We start from the raw sequence: 20,732 nt of genomic DNA on the forward strand, positions 1-20,732 counted from the left end.
CCGGGGTGCCCACAGGGGCTACCCCTGGAACACAAGAAGACATGCGCGAAACTCACTTTCACTGTTGGAGCTCTAAATAAAAAGAGGAAAGGGATGGATGGGCAGACCAGGCAGGCAGCTTCCAGACCCTCCACCACTTCCTCTGCCGGACCACCATGCTCACAGGTGCAGGTGGGTCACCAGCATTCTGCTGACTGTCATAGACATTCTGGGTCAGCATGGGATTAACAGAACTGGACAAAGAGACTGAAGGAGAAGAGGCATGACCACTATGCTTGAAGTAACCCCAGTATCCACCACCTGTGTTCCCCACTCCATTAGTGTGTCCCTTCTGTAAGGGTGCCAACACCACTGCCGTGCGCTGGCTCATAAGACATGATAGGTGTGAGTGCCTTCTTGTTCAGTGCCTCCTGGAATGGCATGCCTGAACAAACTTGATCTTCCAAGCACACAGTGTTATTCCATCACTCGAACATGCAATGCCCAACGGGGGGTGCCCAGGGTGCTATTCTTCTCAACAGCATTTGTGTGCCATTTCCTGCTGCACTCCTTATCCAGGCCCCCATCACAAATACACAGGACCACCTCAGGTTTAGCCACCACAATCTGGTACAAAAAAGGCCTATTCCTGAGGATGCCAGTTTATCCCATCCTCTGGAGAGGCACGGAGGCCCAAAGGTCCCTTCCTGGTATCTGGGACAGAACCAGTTCTGCTGTATCCTAACCCCCTCCAATGGATCTCGGGTTTGGATAGCACAATACAGTGGTGCCTCGCAAGACGAAATTAATCTGTTCCGCGAGTCACTTCGTCTTGCGGTTTTTTCGTCTTGCGAAGCACGGCTATTAACGGCTTAGCGGCTATTAACGGCTTAAAGAAAAAGGAAACAAACTCGCAAGAACTCGCAAGACGTTTCGTCTTGCGAAGCAAGCCCATAGGGAAATTCGTCTTGTGAAGCGACTCAAAAAACGGAAAACCCTTTCTTCTAGCGAGTTGTCTTGCGTGGCATTCATCTTGTGGCGCACCACTGTAATTGGCATTGTTCTGCAAAACAGCAATTAATTCTGAATCCGATTATCGCTGTCAGGGAACTGCCATCGGAAGGACGGGAGGTGGAAGGGCTCACACAGGTTGGGAGAGACTCAGCAGCGGAAGAGGGAACCAGCAGGGGGAGACGAGGTGATCCGAGGGAAAGTGAGCAGGAGGGATGGCTCAGGGAGACTTCCAGCAAGGGTAGTGGGGAGGTTTCAGGACCTCCTGTAGGGACACCCACCCCTCGCCGGAAACTGTCATGCAGAGAGTCCAGAAGACGTGTTTCCGTTAAGGAGCTTTTATGTTGGAAAAGATTTCGAAAGCAACCACTTTCAGAATCTGCCAGCGACTGACGGAGCCATGCTTAAGGGGCTCCGTTACAGACAGAGGTTTGCAGACTTGAGCAAACTCTGAGGGACTTGGATTTTACGCACAAGCAGCTCATCATCCCATCACAGCATTCTGAAAGTCACTGTAAGCAGCTTGTGCAGGAAAAGGCATCATGAGCAACCCAGCCGGAACCGGAGAAGCAGGAGCTGGAGCGGGTCCAAGCCTGGAAGAAAGGTACCGGGTGTTGGAGGTCCAGCTAGCGCTGCAGACGGCGAGGCTCGAGGAGAGGAGGGCTCAAGATGCAGAGAAAGGGAAAACCACCCCGCTCGCCAGAAAGGTGCCTGGATTGGTGCAGAAGTTTGGGGGGGAGCCCAAGGACTATCATGCCTTTAGGACAGAGATGCAATATGCCCTCAATCTGCAGTTTGATGACTTTCCCGACGAGGAATCGCGGGTGGCTTTCGTGATTGGGCACCTCGAAAAGGGGGCGAGAGACTGGGTGAGGCCCCTGATGGCAACGAACAATGCCATCCTAAAGGACACGATGAAGTTTTTTCGTGCCATGGACATGATGTTTTCCAGCGATATTGAGCAGGGAGTAGTACGCAGACAGTTAATGGCGTGTAAACAGGGGAGCCGATCTGTTCGTGAGTATTGGACTGAGTTTACCATGTTAATCCACAATTTGGGGTGGGACCTATCGGCGGAACCCATTCAAATGCTCTTTGAAGAAGGGCTTTCTTCGGCGGTGAAAGATGAACTTTCCCGGGCGCCCAGGGCAGAGTCTATGGACCAGCTGACCAAATCAGCGCTGACCATAGGAGCGCGCCAAGAGGCGAGAGCCTTGGAGAGGCGGGAAGGGAAGGGGGAACGTTGGATGGAGGTTCGCATTCCAGAGATTCCAGAGCCACCGTTCCCGCCAGGAGAGCCGATGGAAATTGGAACAGCGCGTGCGCGCACACAGTTTCAAAGCCCAGTGAAGAGCGGAAGAGGGAGGGAAAGGGCGCCAAGAAATGCTATCTCTGCCAACAGCCAGGCCACTTTGGCAGGGTTTGCCCCCAAAGAAAGGAATGGCAAGGAATGGTGGGAGCTGTTGGGGAGGAAGAGAAAAAGGTCCCTGAGCAAGTAAAAGCCAACGCCTGGCTGCCACTGACGGGGCACAGCAGCCAGGCCAAAGAGCAATGAATGTGCCCACGCCGGAACCTCCTAGTGATAGAGGTGTTGCTAGAGCTGCCAAACGGACACCCACTAAAGATAAAGGCGCTATTGGACTCAGGCAGCTCCTGTAATTTTATGAGCAAGGAGTTCACTGCTGAACACCAGATACAGACTATCCCTTTGAGTAACCCCTTGCAGGTGACCACGATCGATGGAAGGGAGCTGCTGGGAGGAGAAGTCAGCCAGCAGACCGTCCCAATGATAATGAGGGTAGCAAGACACACTGAGCTGATAGCATTTAATGTGGCTACCTTGGGAGGAGCTCCCATTATTTTGGGGATGAGCTGGCTAGCATTACACGATCCGCTAGTGGGCTAGCATCAGAGAGTGGTCTCCTTTGGGTCGGCACATTGTCTTGAACACTGCAAGGAGGGAAAGGCGCAAGGAGGAGCCAATGCCACTCTAGCAGGGACGCAAGTAACGGAGAAGGGGAAGGTGCCCCGACAATATCTGAGCAACGTTTTCAGCGAGAGGGAAGCAGACAAACTACCCCCGCATAGACCCTTTGACTGCCCAATCAATTTACTCCCTGGGGTGCAGCTCCCTGTAGGCAAGCTGTACGCCATGTCAGACAGAGAGATGCAGGAGTTAAGGGAGTTCATTGACAAGAACCTGAAGAGGGGGTTCATAAGAGAGTCCAGAGCGGTGGGTGGCAGCCCGGTGTTTTTTGTGGACAAAAAAAACACGGACAAACCGAGGCTGGTCGTAGACTTCAGGGCCTTAAATGCAGTGTCGGAACCCATGACCTTCCCTATGCCCAGAATTGATGACATTCTGACAAGGGTCAGAAAGGGAAAGATCTTCACCAAGCTGGACCTGAGGGGAGCGTACAACCTGATACGAATAAGGAAGGGGGATGAATGGAAAACCACCATGTTCACCCCTCTAGGGGCATTTGAATATCTTGTGATACCCTTCGGTCTACAGGCAGGCTCAGCGTGCTTCCAATCGTTCATGAACCACGTCCTGGGGCCTTTGCTTTACAAGAATTGTGTGGCCTTCTTAGATGACGTGTTAGTATATTCAGAGAATGAGGAGCAGCATGTGAAAGACGTCAGGGAAGTGTTGGGCAGGCTGCAAGCTAATCAGCTGTGGGTGAAGCTGGAGAAGTGTCAGTTTCACACCAAAGAGGTGGAATTCCTGGGGTACCGCTTGTCGGACAAAGGACTGGCTATGTATCCTGGCAAAGTCCAAGCGGTACTGGAATGGAAAACACCGAAGACGAAGAAGGATGTGCAAAGATTCCTAGGATTTGGAAACTTCTATCGGAAGTTCATCAGAAATTTTGCCCACCTGACAACTCCCATTACGGACTGTCTCAGCAGCAAGAAGAAATTCGTTTGGACGGCGGAGGCGGAGCGAGCTTTTGAGGAACTGAAAAAGGCATTCGCCTCAGAAGAACAGCTCCTGCATGTGGATTTACAAAAACCGATGCGCGTGGAAACTGACGCATCAGACAGGGTGGTGGGGGCGGTGCTTCTGCAGCCGGGGAAGGAGAAGTCGGAATGGAGACCGTGCGCCTTCTTCTCGCGAAAGCTGAACAAATCTGAGAGGAACTACACGGTGTACGACCGAGAACTACTCGCCATTCACGAAGCGTTTAAAAGATGGAGGCACCTATTAATTGGCGCACAACATAAGGTGCAAGTGTGCACTGACCACAAGAACCTAGAGTATTGGAGAACGGCACGAGTGCTCAACCAACGGCAAGTGAGATGGGCCCAGGAGTTCTCTAAATTCCATTTTGAAATTTGTTACGTGCCAGGTCCAGAGAACGTTAGGGTGGACGCTCTCTCACGCAAACCTGAATATTTGGAGGGGGAGGGAGCACCCGAAGAGAGACATGTCATCCCAGAGGACCGCTGGGTGTGTGGGGCGGCGTTGGTGGGGCAAAGAGAACTGGTAGAGGAAACTGAAAATGATGAATACGCCCAGGATAAGCTCAGAGGTCTTAGGAGGGAGGGAGAGAACCCCGGGGGTTTCGAGGAAATAAACGGGGCATTGTATTACAAAGGGGCACTGTATATACCCGAAGGAGAATTGAGGGGGAGGGTACTCAAGCAGTTGCACGACAGCCCCACAGCGGGGCATTTTGGGCAACACAAAACCATGTGGTTGGTCACCAGGGAATTTTGGTGGCCCAAGGTGAGGGAAGATGTACGGGAGTATGTAAGAGGGTGTGACCAATGCAGGCGAGCCAAAGGGGAGAGGCGGGCGCCGGCGGGGTTATTAGAACCGTTACCCACACCAGAACGACCATGGGAGGCAGCGTCGATAGATTTTATGACTGATCTGCCGAAGTCCAAGGGGAAAACAGCCATCATGGTCGTAGTAGATCTATTAACAAAGATGTGCCACTTTGTAGCCTGCTCGCATGCAGTCATGGCGGAAGAGACAGCGAAATTGTTTGTAGAGCACATTTTCAGGTTGCATGGCGCCCCCTTGAGGGTGGTCTCAGACAGAGGGAAACAATTTACGTCCAGGTTCTGGAGGAAACTCATGAGTTTGCTGCACGTAGAGGTCAATTTTTTGACTGCCCGGCACCCTGAAACCAACGGGCAGGCGGAAAGAGCAAACGGTATCCTCCAGCAATACCTGAGGTGTTATGTCAATGATAGAGAGAATGATTGGGTAGAGAAGTTGGCGCTGGCGGAATTTGCCTACAACAATGCGGAGAATGTGTCCACCGGGATGAGCCCCTTTTTGGCTAATTATGGGTGTCATCCTAGGGCGTTTCCCGGGGGCGGAGGGGAGAGATGGAGTGTCCCAGCAGCCGAACAGTTTGTAGAAGAAATGGAAGCGATCCATCGTCAGCTCCAACTCAACTTAGAAAGGGCCAAGGAAGAATATAAGAGGCAGGCAGACAAAAACAGAAGGGAAGGTGAAACCATAAGGGTGGGGGATCAGGTGTGGCTGTCAACCCAAGGGTTGCCGTTCAAAGGGGGTTGTAAGAAATTAAGACCCAGGAGATTGGGTCCCTTTGAGGTCATGCAACAGGTCAACCCAGTGGCTTTCAGACTCCGGTTGCCCAACCACATGAAACTGCACCCAGTATTTCACAGGTCGTTACTGTCACCGTATGAGGGGGGAAGAGAAGGGAGGTCCACACGGGGACCGGTCATAGAAGAAAGGGAATGCAGTAGCCATGTGGCCGAAATCCTCGACTCCAGGTGGAAGGGGGATCAGGTGGAGTATTTGGTTGCATGGGAAGGGGAACCGGATTCAGAAAACACTTGGGTAATGGCTGAGGATATCAATGACGAGGTCTTGGTAGAAGCTTTCCATCAAAGGTTCCCAGGGAAACCTCAGCCGGTGGCTCGGTTCCGGAGGGAATACTTTGGCACCACCGACGAGGAGGAGGAGTTGGAAGGATTTTCGGACTCGGAGGGGGAAGGGGAAATCGACTCTGAGGAGGAGGAGTACTTAGAGACCAGAAACCGCAACAGGTGGAGAGAAATGTTCGAGACGTTGGAAGATGAAGGAAGCTCTTTCCGGGGTTTTGCCTCCTCACCGCCCGTAGAGGAGGAGGTGGGAGGGGGTGAAGGGGGCCTGGAGGGGAGGTGGATGTCAGGGAACTGCCATCGGAAGGACGGGAGGTGGAAGGGCTCACACAGGTTGGGAGAGACTCAGCAGCGGAAGAGGGAACCAGCAGGGGGAGACAAGGTGATCCGAGGGAAAGTGAGCAGGAGGGATGGCTCAGGGAGACTTCCAGCAGGGTAGTGGGGAGGTTTCAGGACCTCCTGTAGGGACACCCACCCCTCGCCGGAAACTGTCACGCAGAGAGTCCAGAAGACGTGTTTCCGTTAAGGAGCTTTTATGTTGGAAAAGATTTCGAAAGCAACCACTTTCGGAATCTGCCAGCGACTGACGGAGCCATGCTTAAGGGGCTCCGTTACAGACAGAGGTTTGCAGACTTGAGCAAACTCTGAGGGACTTGGATTTTACGCACAAGCAGCTCATCATCCCATCACAATCGCATAAACCCAAAGAGCAGAAATATACAAATGAGTAAGTTTAAGAAAGTGTATCAAACCAAAATGAAGGAAGTCAATTATGCTACATTCAGAATCTCTTTACTGCCCCAATAACTTAAAAAGGAACTAGACAATTACAAAGCTGTTATCTGCATGTATTTGGTATACAGCAGCCAATACTTAAGTCAGTTACAAAGACCTTCTCTAAAAAAGCAACAAATGGCTTGAACATTCTCACACTGAACCAAGACAAAACACAGCCCATGACTATCCGAGACATCATGCAAACCAAATCAAAAGGCTACAAGTCCAGGCCTGGGCTGTTACCAGCACAGATTCCAATCCTCTTATCTTTATCAGTCCCTTTTGACTAATTTAATTCCTATACATTTCATGTCCTGCAGCTTCTTCATCAAGTAAAGACATTTTTGTGCCATAGGGAGCTTCACTGCATGCTCAAGAAAGAAAACACCATCTGCATGAATTTTCAGAGCACAGAAACTCTAGTACAGTATTACTTCTATAGAAGAAATAACTTCACTGTAAAAAAACAAAAGGACAAGTTCCTTTACGGAACATTAGTTAACACTGCAGAACAGACTGCAAAGCTGCAACAACATTCACAACTTCTCAAAGTAAATATAAACATACTCTACTGAAAAACAGGCAGAGCTAATCTGCAGAGCAGATAAGATTTGAAATGGAGACGGTATTCCCATCACTTGCATCAAAGGGGGAAAAAGTTTCCTCTTCTTTGTTCTGCTCCTCCACAAAACTGTTGTGTTTCACACAAAAAATAGCAAGACGACAGACAGGGCTGTTATATACAAACTGTGATTTGTTTAGTTTTCCCAGACCCAGATGTTAAGCCTAAAAAGTCATCCCATGGCACTGGTATCATTTTATAAACAGGGTATCCGAAAACCAAGGATACGCACAAGGACCAGCTATGTTCTCAAATGTCTAAGGGACCACTGATTTCCTTCAGTGTCTCCTTCCAGTTCACTGGCTCAAAGAAAGAAAGAAAGAAGTCTAAGGAACTGTCGCCATGCAGCTCCCATACTGCCCCATCATCTGTTACCCCAGGGAAGTCTGCATAACCATCTTTTTGTTGTTTAGTCGTGTCAGATTCTTTGTGACCCCATGGACGCCAGGCACTCCTGTCTTCCACTGCCTCCCGCAGTTTGGTCAAACTCATGTTGGTAGCTCCGAGGACAATTTCCAACCATCTTGTCCTCTGTCATCCCCTTCTCCTTGTGCCCTCCATCTTTCCCAACACCAGGGTCATTTCCAGGGAGTCTTCTCTTCTCATGAGGTGGCCAAAGTCTTGGAGCCTCAGCTTCAAGATCTGTCCTTCCAGTGAGCACTCAGGGCTGATTTCCTTAAGAATGGTTAGGGCAGAACCATCTTACCCTGAGCCAAATAAGAAGGGGCAGTTACATATTTTTTCAAAACAAACAAGTTGCCTTTTCCATTCCATTGCAAGTTTTTTAAAAAAATGCTTATTATTGAAATAATCTTATGTAAACTGCCTTGTGAGGTCTACCTTAAATGTGGTATATACCATATTTTTCGCTCTATAAGACACACTTTTCCCATCCTAAAAAGTAAGGGGAAATGTGTGTGCATCTTATGGAGCAACTGCAGGCAGGAGGCTCTGCTCCCTTCTCCCTCCTCGGGGAAAAGCCCCCAAGAGCCGCACACACACTCCACGGCTCTTTAAAGGGAGCACGGCTCTTGGGGGAGCCTTAGCCACGCGCAGCCTCTCCTGGGCAGGGGATGAAGGCTCCCCTTGCCTGGAGAGGCTGCGAACAGCTAAGCCAGAAGCCAGGACAGCGAGCGGGATCGCTGCACTGCGACCCCCCTGGCTGTTCTAGCTTAGCTGCGTGAAGCCTCTGCAGGGGAGCGGGGAGCCTTCATCCCGCTCCCCTGCGGAGGCTTCGCGGGCTACCCCAGAAGCCAGAACAGCTAGAGGGAGCACTGCGCAGCTTTGCGAGAAGCCGCCGCAGGGCACGGAGAGCTTTCATCCCGCTCCCCTGCGGAGGCTTCGCGGGCTACCCCAGAAGCCAGAACAGCTAGAGGGAGCACTGTGCAGCTTTGCGAGAAGCCGCCGCAGGGCACGGAGAGCCTTCATACTGCTGCCCTGCGGAGGCTTCGCGGGCTACCCCAGAAGCCAGAACAGCTAGAGGGAGCACTGTGCAGCTTTGCGAGAAGCCGCCGCAGGGCACGGAGAGCCTTCATACTGCTGCCCTGCGGAGGCTTCGCAGGCTACCCCAGAAGCCAGAACAGCTAGAGGGAGCACTGTGCAGCTTTGCGAGAAGCCGCCGCAGGGCACGGAGAGCCTTCATACTGCTGCCCTGCGGAGGCTTCGCGGGCTACCCCAGAAGCCAGAACAGCTAGAGGGAGCACTGCGCAGTGCTCCCTCTAGCTGTTCTAGCTTCGTGAGAAGCCGCCGCAGGGCACAGAGAGCCTTCATGCTGCTGCCCTGCGGAGGCTTCGTGCGGCTATCCCTGGCTTTTGCGGGAGGTGGAGGAAGGGAGAGAGCGCATGGCTCTATCCCTTCTCCCACCTCCCAGAAAAGCCCCAAGAGCCGGGGGAAAGCCTGCAAGCGCCACACACACACTCCACGCGGCTAGTGAAAGGGAGTGCTGAGCCTCTAGAGCAGTGTTTCCCAACCTTGGGCCTCCAGCTGTTTTTGGACTACAACTCCCATCATCCCTAGCTAGCAAGACCAGTGGTCAGGGATGATGGGAATTGTAGTTCAAAAACAGCTGGAGGCCCAAGGTTGGGAAACACTGCTCTAGAGCCTGGGATGCATACAGGCTCTGCTCAGTGCTCCCTTTGAAGAAAAGTTTTCTTCTTGCATTCCCCCTCTAAAAACTGGGTGTATCCTATCCTCCGGTGCATCTAATAGAGTGAAAAATACGGTAATTATTGTAAAAATAAAAATAAAATCTCAACAGGCAAAATGACAGTTATCCATAAATGGAAACCCCCTAGAGCACACTCAACTTGCAAAGTATTATTAAGAGGACCATAAAGCTCATGGTTATGTTGAGGGGTGGGGTTTGAAGAAAATGAACTCTTCAATGAGCTCTAGTTGTTTAGGGCGTTTCTGCAGAATTTAAACTTCATTAGAGTTGCATATAGAACATGGTGAACGTATTAGCCAGAAGCCACGCAAGCATCAATAATGTAAGTAAACTGACGCAGTGAGGTACACAACGTAAATGTCACTGTCCTCAACTCCATGTCCCTTTAATTACTACTACCAGGAGCATTTCATTCTAGTACAGTGGTTCTCCTTTCTTTCAACCAGACCACTTGAGAATTGGTAAGTGTCTTGGCAGACCACTTAATGGTTTTTCTGCCTGTTGTTTAGCATTTGTAATCTGCTGCACTAAATGCTCAACTTTTTTTAAAAAAAAAAGTATATGGAATTCAGCATGGTAAGAAAAAGAAGTACAAATACAATTAAAGGTAATTTAAAAGCAATGGAGATGTTAAACATTCTTCAATGTTTGGTGTAATCTATGTCAGCTTGAGTCTTCAGTCGGAGTCAGCATTCATTCTGCCCATGCACTGACACTTTGCTCCTTAAGTGCCTTGTCAGCCTCTTTCCCCGGTTGGGACCATCCCCCATGTTGCTACCAGTTGCAGCTTTGTCCCTCTGGGAAGACAAAAGGCACCTCGCCACCTCGGTCACGTTCTGCTCATTCTAAGAACAATGGAGCACACCATTGCTCACCTGCACAGCTATCCTGCTCCACAGAGCTGGGGCCACATGCCACCTAAGTGTAGCTCACAGACCTTTGGTGGTCTGTGGACCACGCTTTGGAAACCCCTGTTCTAGGAAGCCAAGAGCTTTGCCCATTTTTCACTTGTCCTATCTAAGTTAGAGCACTTACTTGCAACATTTGCAGCAGACAATCCAATGGAAGTTTCTCATTCTCTGGCCCAACACTACTTACACCAAGCAGCGATTTCCAGGGGGTCCTCCATTCACACCCTATTAAAGCAGGATGCTCCTCACTTTATGCAATTTCACTGATGCATGCGGGGGCACAGCCCATTACCCCCGTGTAAGTGGGGGGCAATGCCTGTATATATTCAAATAACAATTAAAATAGATGGCGGTATAATAGTTACTACAGCAGAGCAACAATGCATTGAAGTCCCCATTCCTCTTTTTCTCTTGGCATTACAGCACATGGGATGCCAAATCTCCTTCTGGAGCTGAATTCCCTGCTGTTGAAGAGGCTAGGTGTCAGTCTCACACAAGCCAGGATGTCCTCCCTGGGTGGCTGCTACATACGTCTCTCACAGCCCCGGCACTGGTGGCAGATACAGGAGGTACGGGCTGCAGTAAAAATGCTATGTGCCTCCTTCCCACTTCTCAGCTGTTCCAACAATTGTGATGTTGTGACTTGGCACTGTGCTGCTGGCAGATTTATATTCATCCCCCTTCCTAATGATCCCTCCTCATGCTTAGCATCTGCCCTTTTCACATTTTCATTGAGCTACCCCCCCAAAAAAGAGCCCTTTCTCGGCCCAGACACTGCAAGCCCCAATTTATGAGTGGAGAGGAATCATTGTATAACAACTTCTATAATAATTATAGGTGTGTGCAAGATTTAAAAAGAAAACCCAGCTAAAAATGTTATCTGAACCTGGTGACCATACATACAACCTCATTTTAAAAAAAGTTTAAGTAAAGATAAAAGATTAAGAAAGATGAGACAGTGGCCAAGGCAGGAGATGCAAATGATATATCTATGTGACAACTGCAACGGCAATGAGAAGGTTGGTGCCTTTTTAGTGACATACCAACTTTAGCAATAAAACCTCATCAGAGTAAAAGTTTTCAGTTTTAGATGTAGACTACAAAAGGTACCAGAAGTAATTTGAATTTTTTTCTAATGTAAGGAGTTGGTATGATAGGTGTTTGAAAGTTCTGCATATACTATGTTTGTTCTTTTCAAAAGGATCTTAAAGGCAACTGCTTTTTCTTGACAATATGCATGTTCAAAACTAACAGGGAAGGAGATGAACTGTCACGGTATTCCTTTAGGTCTCTATCTTGCTCATGCTTTGAGCAAATAAACAGTTACTGTGCTAATATGAATTTTGGATTTTTTTCTTATAGGAGAACAGGGCTACCTTTAACATTTGTAAAATTATTTTTGTACACATACAGAAAGGTCTGTGTAAAGTTAAATCCTATACAATAAGCAAACAATGGAATGCTGGGAGATATATATGGCCTGAGATGCAATAATAAATAGAACTGGAGATCACATTATCATTGTATTTTACATGTACCCCATCTATCTCCAAAGAGATCATAGCCTTTGCCTTCTTTTCAAAACTAAATTCATTACAACTAAGTAAGAATAACACCGTAAGAGCCAGTGTGGCATAATGGTTAGTGTGTTGGACTAGGACATGGGAGACTAGGGTTCAAATCCCCACTCCGCCCTGCAGCTCGCTGGGCGACATTGGCCCAGTCACCATCTCCTAGTCTAACCTACTTCACTAAGTTGTTGTGAGGATGAAATGGGGAGGAGAATCATGCGGACCACATTGAGCTCTTTGGAAGAAAACAGCGGTACATAAATGTAATAAATAAATAAATAAATAAATAGTTGATAGTACACGAGCCTTTCCTTAACATTCTTAAAATAAGTGATCTGCATGTTAGCAATTGATACCCCTCAATTATTTATTTTAAACGTAATAGGCTTTTATAAGAATATTAAGATAATCCTTTACCTACAATTGAGAACTGGGATAGGTCAGTCAGGAGAGCATGAGATTCTTAATCTCAGGGTTGCGGGTTTGAGCCCCACGTGGGCAAAAGATTCCTGCCTTGCAGGGGGTTCGACTAGCTGACCCTTGTGGTCCCTTCCAATTTGTGCAATTCCATGATTCTATGAAGGTGAGTAGCTGAAAACATACAGCAGGCAGCTGCTACTTCTTTTTGGAAAGGGATGATAAAAGTGAAGGCTTTTCATAGTATGGGGTTACATAGAATATAGCTTCTTTCCTAATTAGATTCCAAATTAAAATAAACCATACACATTAATGACTGTGTAATTAGTAGATCTGCTTCATGTCCTGTCAGGCTTCAGGGACACAGCTTCCTTCCCCCACCTTTGGCCATAGATAAGCAGGACAAAGTGAAGAGTCACTTACAATTTAAAGATTATTTAATGATCACAGCAAAAGAACAAAGCAGCCATTCTCAGAATGAAGATGTTCCCAATTAAGGTTTCCACCAACTTCCCCCCTAGTCACTTCCGTGCCTTGCAACCTGATCTCGCAACCTCTGTGCTTTTTCTGTAGCTACCTTATCTGCTCTACGTGACCTTGAACTGATAGACTGGACACTTTCCAGCAAGAGTCTGTTAGCTCTCTCTCTTCCAGTTCTTCTTCACCTTGCTGTTCACCCCCCCCCCCCGTTCGCCCCAACTTTTGTCTTCAGAACTATGCTCCTCTGCAAAACCACTGTTCTAAATCTATATTGCGCCACTGCTCCTGGGCAGCTTCAGGATCCTGGTCAGGAGCAGGGGGAGGAAGAGGCTCTCACCATTCCTCCTCAGCCTGGTCTCTGACATGTCTATGCCCTGGGTTGTAATAATGAAGACATTATAATTGCATCTGAAATAAGCAAGTTTCTGTAGCTATTTTAATAAATATATGGAATTGGCATACAGTGGTGGAAGCAGCTAGTAACATTGTTCATAAGGAGAAGGAAACATACAGGCAACTACCAATATATGTGAGGATTACGTTCCAGGCCTCCCCGCGTGTAACCAAAATCACGTATATTGGGAGCACCCTGGAGGGGCAGCGGGGCTTGCACCAGTGATGCATAGGGAATCTTCTCCCCCGTGCATCAGCTGAGCTGCTCAACAAGACCCACTGTCCCTCCGGCTCATGAGGAGACCCTCTCCAGAGCCCAAAGAGGATGTCCTTTTTGGGTTCTGGGAAGGGTCTCCTTGTGAGCCAGGAGGACTCTCCAGGATGCTCCCCATTTCTGGTTTACACTTCTGGGTTCCTGGCACCGCATGGGTGTTCGGTAGCATGCAAATGGGGAGTTGCCTCACAATATGATAAACAGTCCCCTCACAATATGATAAAAATTGACTTTCCATATTCATTTCTTTGAACAGATTGAGGAATGTCCAAAACAGACACAAAGATAAAATGAAATGCTGTTTCATTAAAATTACAATTATAGGTCTTTTTGGAAATGACAACCAACAGTGTAGGTTAACTGAAGAACTCAAATCAAGATCCTTAGTTACCTTATTTTATTGCCCTCTGCTAAGTTCCTATTCATTTTCTAGTACAATTTCACTTGCTGGCCTTCCAATCATGAGGTATGCAGATTTCAACCCAATAAATATGCAAAGAAACACAATGCCCTCTTCTTAGACTCTTGGCCCTTGAGATTATCCTTTCAATAACAGTACTTGGGAGTACTGTTTCTTTGCATATTTATTGGGTTGAAATCTGCACATCTCATGACTGCAAGAACAACTATTGTCCAACATGCCATGCTGTCTTAATTTTGATAACCATTCTGGCTCACCTTAAATATTCAACCATTTGTATTGCTTTTCTTAAGAAAAAAGAACAAATAAAAAACCCTGCCTAATGGCCACCACATGTATGCTATGTTGAGTCAACCGACGAATGGGACCACCAGAGGCTGTATGTGGCTCACAATGCAACACCATGCAGTCCAGACTATTGATTAACAGCAGCAATATCTAAATGCCAGACTTAACAACTAGTAACAGGGCCAAGCCAACAACTTCTCTCCCTTTCCTTTTAAGCTCTATTTTGCTCCCATTAGGCACAAGTTAGATCCTGATAATGGAACTCAATTGTTTTGAAATACTACACAGCTATGCTCCAAGAGAAACCCCTTTTTTTAAAAAAAAAACTTTTATTAGGCTTTATAGAGAAAAATACAGAACTTAATATCAAATATCTTTTCCCATTTTTTGTCCAAACTATGACTTTGATCTAAATACAATAAAAACATTGGGGCGGGGGAAAGAAAAGAATAAAGTAAGAGATTTTTTTAAAAAGAAATAGAAGAGAGGTTAAAAGAGAAAGAAAAGGAAATTTAGAAGACTAGGGACTTCTTTTTTTAAAGGAACTCGCTTAAAAGGCTCATTTTAAACAAGGTTTGTAGGATTTTAAAATATGACTAACACAGTTCTTAAAACTACTTTTAAAACTACCTACACACATACTCTTGGAATAAGCAGGATCATATTATTTTTACAAAAACTGTGTGATAAATTAATAGCTTCTGGGTCTTGTTCTCTCCACACCCCACACTGGCCATTAAGTCCGTATTTCTTCCTCTCCCCCAATTCCATACGGAAACACTTTATCGAAAAGCAACCAAGTCAAACTTTGAACTCTGCCACTTTGTCAGATCAGGTAGCTAAACTATTGCTCTGCTTCAAGAGGGCCAGGTACTGCTACCTGGATTATGATCCTAATCTTGAAGTTACTACCAAGAAGAATTTGAAAATATGGAAGAGAAAACAGGACGCAATTTCTGGGTGCTATGGATCTCGCTCCCCTTACATTCCAAAATGCACTGCAATGTACACGTTTTCAGTTTATTACAATAATAGCTTGCTGGTTATTTAGAAAAAGGAAGCTCTGTTATTACATCAGCAAGTTTAAAAATATTTAGTGGATTATGAACACAGATGTTAGTCAAGCGCACATTCGCAATGCGCTACCATGCCCCGCAATACTCAGCAATATATAATTGTCAAAAACTTCCCCTAAATGAGAAACTGTGATGTGAAATGAATGCAGTTGCCTCTTAGGCTTTCGAATGTATTCACAGAACTTGTGACTGCCAAATTCAAATGCAGTCTATCAGCCACAGAAGACAGCCTACAAGGGGCCCCCAAACTAAGGCCCGCGGGACTCGTTTATCTGGTCCATGGTGACCCCCACCGCCCACTGCCACCGCTCGCTCTTACTGGCGCTGTGCTGCGTGGCTGCCCACTTCCGGGTTGGAGGAGCACCGGAAGTAGCTCCGCTGCGCTCCCTGGGTTTTGGGCTGCAGGCTGCTGTCCGCAAGCCTTGGGAGCCCGGCGGGAAGTCGTGCCGGGCTCCCAAGGCTTGCGGATAGCTTCCTGAACAAAATTGCATATTGTCAAAAAATGTACTCTACCTGCACCTCTGAATGCTCTCCCAAGATGAGGGCAATGGCAGATTTTTTACATATTTGGCCAAGCTGAATTTGCACAAGTGAAACGTGTGTATGTTGCCAGTAAACAGTATATACTGGAAATATATCAGATGACAGAAAGTCACAGCCAATTAGGCATACCCTATAAACGTGCATCAAACTAAACATCCTCCTTGTGACTTTTCCACAATGGGTAACAGTGCCACTAAGACACAGTTAAGCTGGCTTCTCTCAAAATTAGTGTTGCTGCCTAAGAAAAGTAATGTCTATCTTCACAATGTGGTATCTTTAAAAACCACAAAGAAAGACAGTTGGACATGCTATTTCCTTTTAAGTACCATGCTCATTTTGTTCAATTCATTAGCCTACCCATTTTAAAAGCATCAAATTGTTATACCTACTAAACATACCGGGGAGAGAGAGAAAATTATTTTTATATTGTGCAAGAATAAGCTTTGTGGGAACATATTAAAGTGGGCTAGAAAGTGATACCAGTTTAATAAAGCTTGCAATGTTTGTTAATTGGTTGACCAACCAAAAATCTTCTGATTATTCCTGATCAACTTGGCAGCACATTTTTAAAAAGAAACTGATAATACAACAATACACCTGTCAACTCTGAAGTAACTGAGTTCAGTTAGGCCTACTCCTTAGCAAGTAATGCAGAGCTTTCCAAACTTTTCATGTTGGTGACACACTTTTAGGACATGCATCATTTCTTGACACAGTGATTCTGTTTTACTAGCAAACCAGAGGTTAAACTAACACCTTTCCAGCCCTGAGAGGAGCAGGGGGTGGGGCATTTGCGTAACACACCTACACACTGCAGCCTAGTGTGTCATGACACAGTTTGGAAAGCTCTGAAATAATGTATGCCTAGGACTCCAGTCTGATTTCTATTTCATACAAAGCTTACAAAAACTGCTGATGGCAGCTAGCTTCTTAGAATAGGAATTCTTCCTTACCTTACAGCAAGAAATTTTTGCTTTATTTATTAAATTTCTGTATCACCCTTCATCTGAGGATCACAGGTTGGCTTACAATATAAAAACACAAGAATACTAACATCCTAACAAACAAAAACTATCACTCCCCCCCCCTCTACACATGGTTATTTATTAATTGAAATACTTCTCCTGAGATGGTACCTACTGCGACATATACAGGCATTATCTAAAAGCAAATGTTTTCTTTTCCTTTTCATGTTGCTCATTCATTTGCAGACATAAAATCCATCCACTGTTTGTTTAATCAAGTGACACCTTCAAACACAGTTGCAGCCATCAGATGAATGTCAGGACTTCCACTGATGGAAATTCTAGTGAAAGCCCAGAATGGGCTACACTGTATTTTCAGGCTTCACACCAGCCACAAAAATTAGGAACTATCACTGCCATCAGCAGGACTGGATCTGCTTAAATCCATCCTCCGGGTTAACAAAATTGTGGATTACTTTAAAGCAAGCATTATATTAATCTTTTCTACCAATACCAATCACACAAAAGACTTGCAGTACAATCCTATGCATGTCTATTTTGAAGTACACATGTACAGGAATTCTGCTTTGATACGCAAGGCTTTTCAATTTTGGAAATAGTAGCGGCAACAACTTATTCAAAATTCTTCCACCGGCATCACCCATCATGCTTCTGGTAAAGTGGGGAAGCACCTTCGATTCAAGAGGCTGAAGCGTCCTGGGGTGCTCTGGGGCGGGGGCACTACGGAGGGGAATCAGAGGCGGGGTCTGCACTTACTGGATTCCCCCCAGAAAAGGTAAATCCCGATTATAGCGATTAGCATTTTGAGACTGAAAAGCAGCGTGCCTGAGGAGCAGCCAGCCCGCGGCGAATGCATGGAAGCCCCCTTGCTCCGGGGTCCCCGCCCTCACCCCACCCCCGACGCCCAACGAAGCAGGCAAGGGCGCGGCGGCGGCGGCAGGGACGCCTCGCCCGGAGCCGGGCTTCCCGCTCGGCAGCTTCCTCGGGCGCGCGGAGGCGGCGCCCATTCAAACAAAGGACAGTTCGGCGCCCGAGCCCAGCGCCGCCGCGACCCGGGCTGGGAGGAAGCGCCCCTGCCCCCCCCCCGCCCCGGGAGGGAAGGAGGCTCCGGACCCCCCCCCCGCCCATGCCCGGCGCCCCCCCCCCTACCTGCTGCTCCCCGAAGAAGAGGCGGCGCCCCGACCCCCCCCCCGCCCGTGGCAGTTGCAGGGGGAGGGGCGCTCTCTCCCGGAGGGCAGGCCCCGCCCCTCAGCCCCCCCCCGCGCCCCCTCAGGCGCCCGCCCGCCCGCCCGCCGCTCACCCTCGCGCCCTCTGCCGCCGCCGCCGGCCTCGCTCTCTCCCTCGGGCGCCCTCTCCGCCCGCCGCGTCTCCCGCGCGCCTTCTCCCGCCTCCTCCCGCTCAGGACTAGAGCGCGGGCGGCAAAGTCGGCCCAATGGGCAGCGCGCTCCTTGGCGAGGGCCTGCCGGCGCCCCGATTGGACGGGCCCGCCCGCCCGCGCGCCGAGCAGCCCACCAACCGGCGGCCGCGGGAGGCGGGGCCAGGGCCTGCTCGGCCCCCCACGTGCGGGCGGGAAAGGGAGGCGGGAGAAGCTCTTTGTTCTCGCGCGCGGCTTCCCCGCCCCTCCCCCTCCGCCTCGCTGCGCGCCCGCGTCTCTTTCGGGAGCCCCGCTCCTCCCTCGGGAGGGGCGCAGCCGTCAAGGGAGGAGGGGTCCGCCGGCTCGCTCTCTGGCGGCGCCGGGCAGCGGCCGAGAGCCTTGAGGGGGCTTCCGCCAGGGTCTCTGCCCCGAGGAGCTTGCCCCCCCCCGTTCAGTGGCATTACTCCCGTGGAAAGAAGCGGGCATAGGACGGCAGCACTCTTCCTCACAAGCAGTGGCGTAGCGTGGGTTGTCAGCACCCGGGGCAAGGCAAGTAATTTGCGCCCCCTAACCCGTGGATTTGCGCCCCCTAACCCTAACCCCCAGATGTTGCGCCCAGTACAGCCGCCCCCCCTGCACCCCCCACGCTACGCCACTGCTAAGGGGACAAGGAACACGCGTGGGGTGGGTGGAGAAGGATGTGGCTAATAATGCAGGAGGGGGGTCTAAGGGGAAAAGGAGCTCGCATGGGGTGGGTGGAGAAGGAGCTTTTCGGAGAGCTGAGGGGGGAGGGGGGAGGGAAAGAGCACTGTTGCTTTAAAGGAGCCAACCGGACAGCAGCCACTTACAGCAGTGTAAGCAGCTCCTTTCCTCTCCCGCTTTGCTCCTTCTCTCCCTCTTTGCTGCTTTACACAGCTAATGGCCCAAGTCCTGCTCAGCGGATCAGCTGAGACGCTGGGAGAATCGTAATTTCCCCCTCTCCCTCATCCCGTGCCCTCCTGTCCCCAGCAGCCTTTTTAAAAACTTTTTTACTGGTTTTCACTGCGCTCGTGGCTCAGAGCCCTCCTGTGCCCTGCCGTCCCTCTACAGCCTCACTGCTCCGTTTAGAGAGCGCACGGACCTTTGCTAGCTGAAAACCATGGAATTGTCCCTCCTCGAGTGTAAGCGGCTGCTGCCCGCTTTGCTGGCATGGCTCTCCTTCCCTCCCTCCTCCTCAGCTCCACCCCCTCCTCCTGGCTGTAAAGCAAGCATGAGTGCATTCGCTCTGTAACACGCACAGGCATTTTCCCTTCCTTTCTAGGAGCAAAAAACCTCCTCCTCCTCCCGGCTTTGCTGCTGCTGCTGCTGCTGCGCGGCTCTTTTCCTCCACCGACGGCGCGCTGCGCCTTGGAGAGGTTCCCGCTTCCTCGAGGGGGGCTGGCCAAACGCGCCCCCCAAAATGTTGCGCCCGGTGCCGCCGGCACCCCTGGCACCCCCCACGCTACGCCACTGCTCACAAGTAAGCCCAAGTTGTTGAACTTGTGCGTTTCCTGCATCCATTCAAACCATGTGTAGACACAAAAACCCCTGTCGAGGTTGCCCCGCCACATTGGGGCAAAGGCGAAGGAGCGCCGCCCGCGAAGTCTTTCCTCAGCAAGCAGGTTTTTGCAGGGGAGGGGAACCTAACAGATCCCAGGAATCCCTCTGCTTTGAGTGACTCCGCCATGGGCCATGGGCACTGGTAAAGTGATAATACAGGAAGATTCGACTGGGTAGCGGTGGAAGTGGCTGCCTAGAGTTGAAGCTTCCTGAGATAAGCCAGAGAGAAGGGCTCCCGGGAGAGGGTTCTGGCGTAAGGCTGCCAAGGAGATGTGCCTGGAATTCTTCGAGACAGCAGCTACGAGAAAGTGTTCGGGGTACATATGGATGCTTTTGAAGTTGTTTACAGGAACATTTGCTTTGACAACAGATTTGTACATATGCATGATTTTATACATAGTGAGCTGCTCATTCAGAAGTAACATATTACCAGGCGACATGCCTAGTTTTCTCACTTGCTTCCAGTTGTTTTTCACAGAACTCAGGCAAATGACATGCAAAGCCTCCCTGAAGTTACCTCTAAGGGTGCTCCTAGCACCTGTCTTCATGGAAAGTTATTCCCCTTCTAAATAGGTATTAGCCATAATTTAGAGCAGACTAAATGTTCCCGGTACTTAGGGTTGTTGCTTCACCACACAAAGCCTTGGAGCTTCCACTGGCAGATTAGCTGTCAGAAGGTGGAGATGAGCAAACTTGCAATATGCTCTGCCCCCCCCCCCAAAAAATAGAGGTCAGCATGTTCCATCAGCTATAAGAGTTTTTAATGCAGTACAGCCATACCTTGGTTCTTGAACGCCTTGGTACTCGTACATTCTAGCTCCCGAACGCTGAAAACCCAGAAGTAAGTTTTTGAACGTTTTTCCGAAGCCAAACATCCGATGCGGCTTCCACTTGAGTGCAGGAAGCTCCTGCAGCCAATTGGAAGCTGCGCCTTGGTTTTGAATGTTTTGGAAGTCAAACGGACTTCCAGAATGGATTACGTTCAAGAACCAAGGTACAGCTGAACTGATTAAAG

At 49.1% G+C, this 20,732-nt stretch overlaps 1 protein-coding gene and 1 long non-coding RNA gene across 7 annotated transcripts in view; one reads left to right on the forward strand and one right to left on the reverse strand.

The window, feature by feature from the left end:
- Positions 1-14,492, forward strand: part of LOC310690225 — a 121,304-nt gene extending 106,812 nt beyond the window's left edge. Inside the window, exon 2 of the long non-coding RNA XR_014517999.1 lies at positions 12,074-14,492. This is a non-coding gene — a long non-coding RNA (uncharacterized lncRNA). The remainder of the gene's footprint in view (positions 1-12,073) is intronic.
- EZH2 (enhancer of zeste 2 polycomb repressive complex 2 subunit) overlaps positions 1-18,230 on the reverse strand; it is a 70,357-nt gene extending 52,127 nt beyond the window's left edge. For 2 of the 6 annotated variants that reach the window (XM_083468792.1, XM_083468787.1), the window contains exon 1: positions 18,086-18,200. Coding sequence is in view for 1 of the 6 variants with exons in the window: in XM_083468786.1 (XP_083324912.1) it covers positions 17,542-17,587 (46 nt within the window). In the remaining 5 variants the exon portion in view is untranslated. Of the gene's footprint in view, positions 1-17,541; positions 17,634-17,934; positions 18,016-18,085 lie in introns of those variants that run through there. The other 4 variants (XM_083468789.1, XM_083468791.1, XM_083468788.1 and 1 more) reach the window with 4 other exon arrangements.
- Positions 18,231-20,732: the final 2,502 nt, after the last annotated feature.

Source organism: Podarcis liolepis (genome assembly GCF_965112155.1).
Source record: "Podarcis liolepis genome assembly, chromosome: 12".
Taxonomy (NCBI): Eukaryota; Metazoa; Chordata; class Lepidosauria; order Squamata; family Lacertidae; genus Podarcis; species Podarcis liolepis.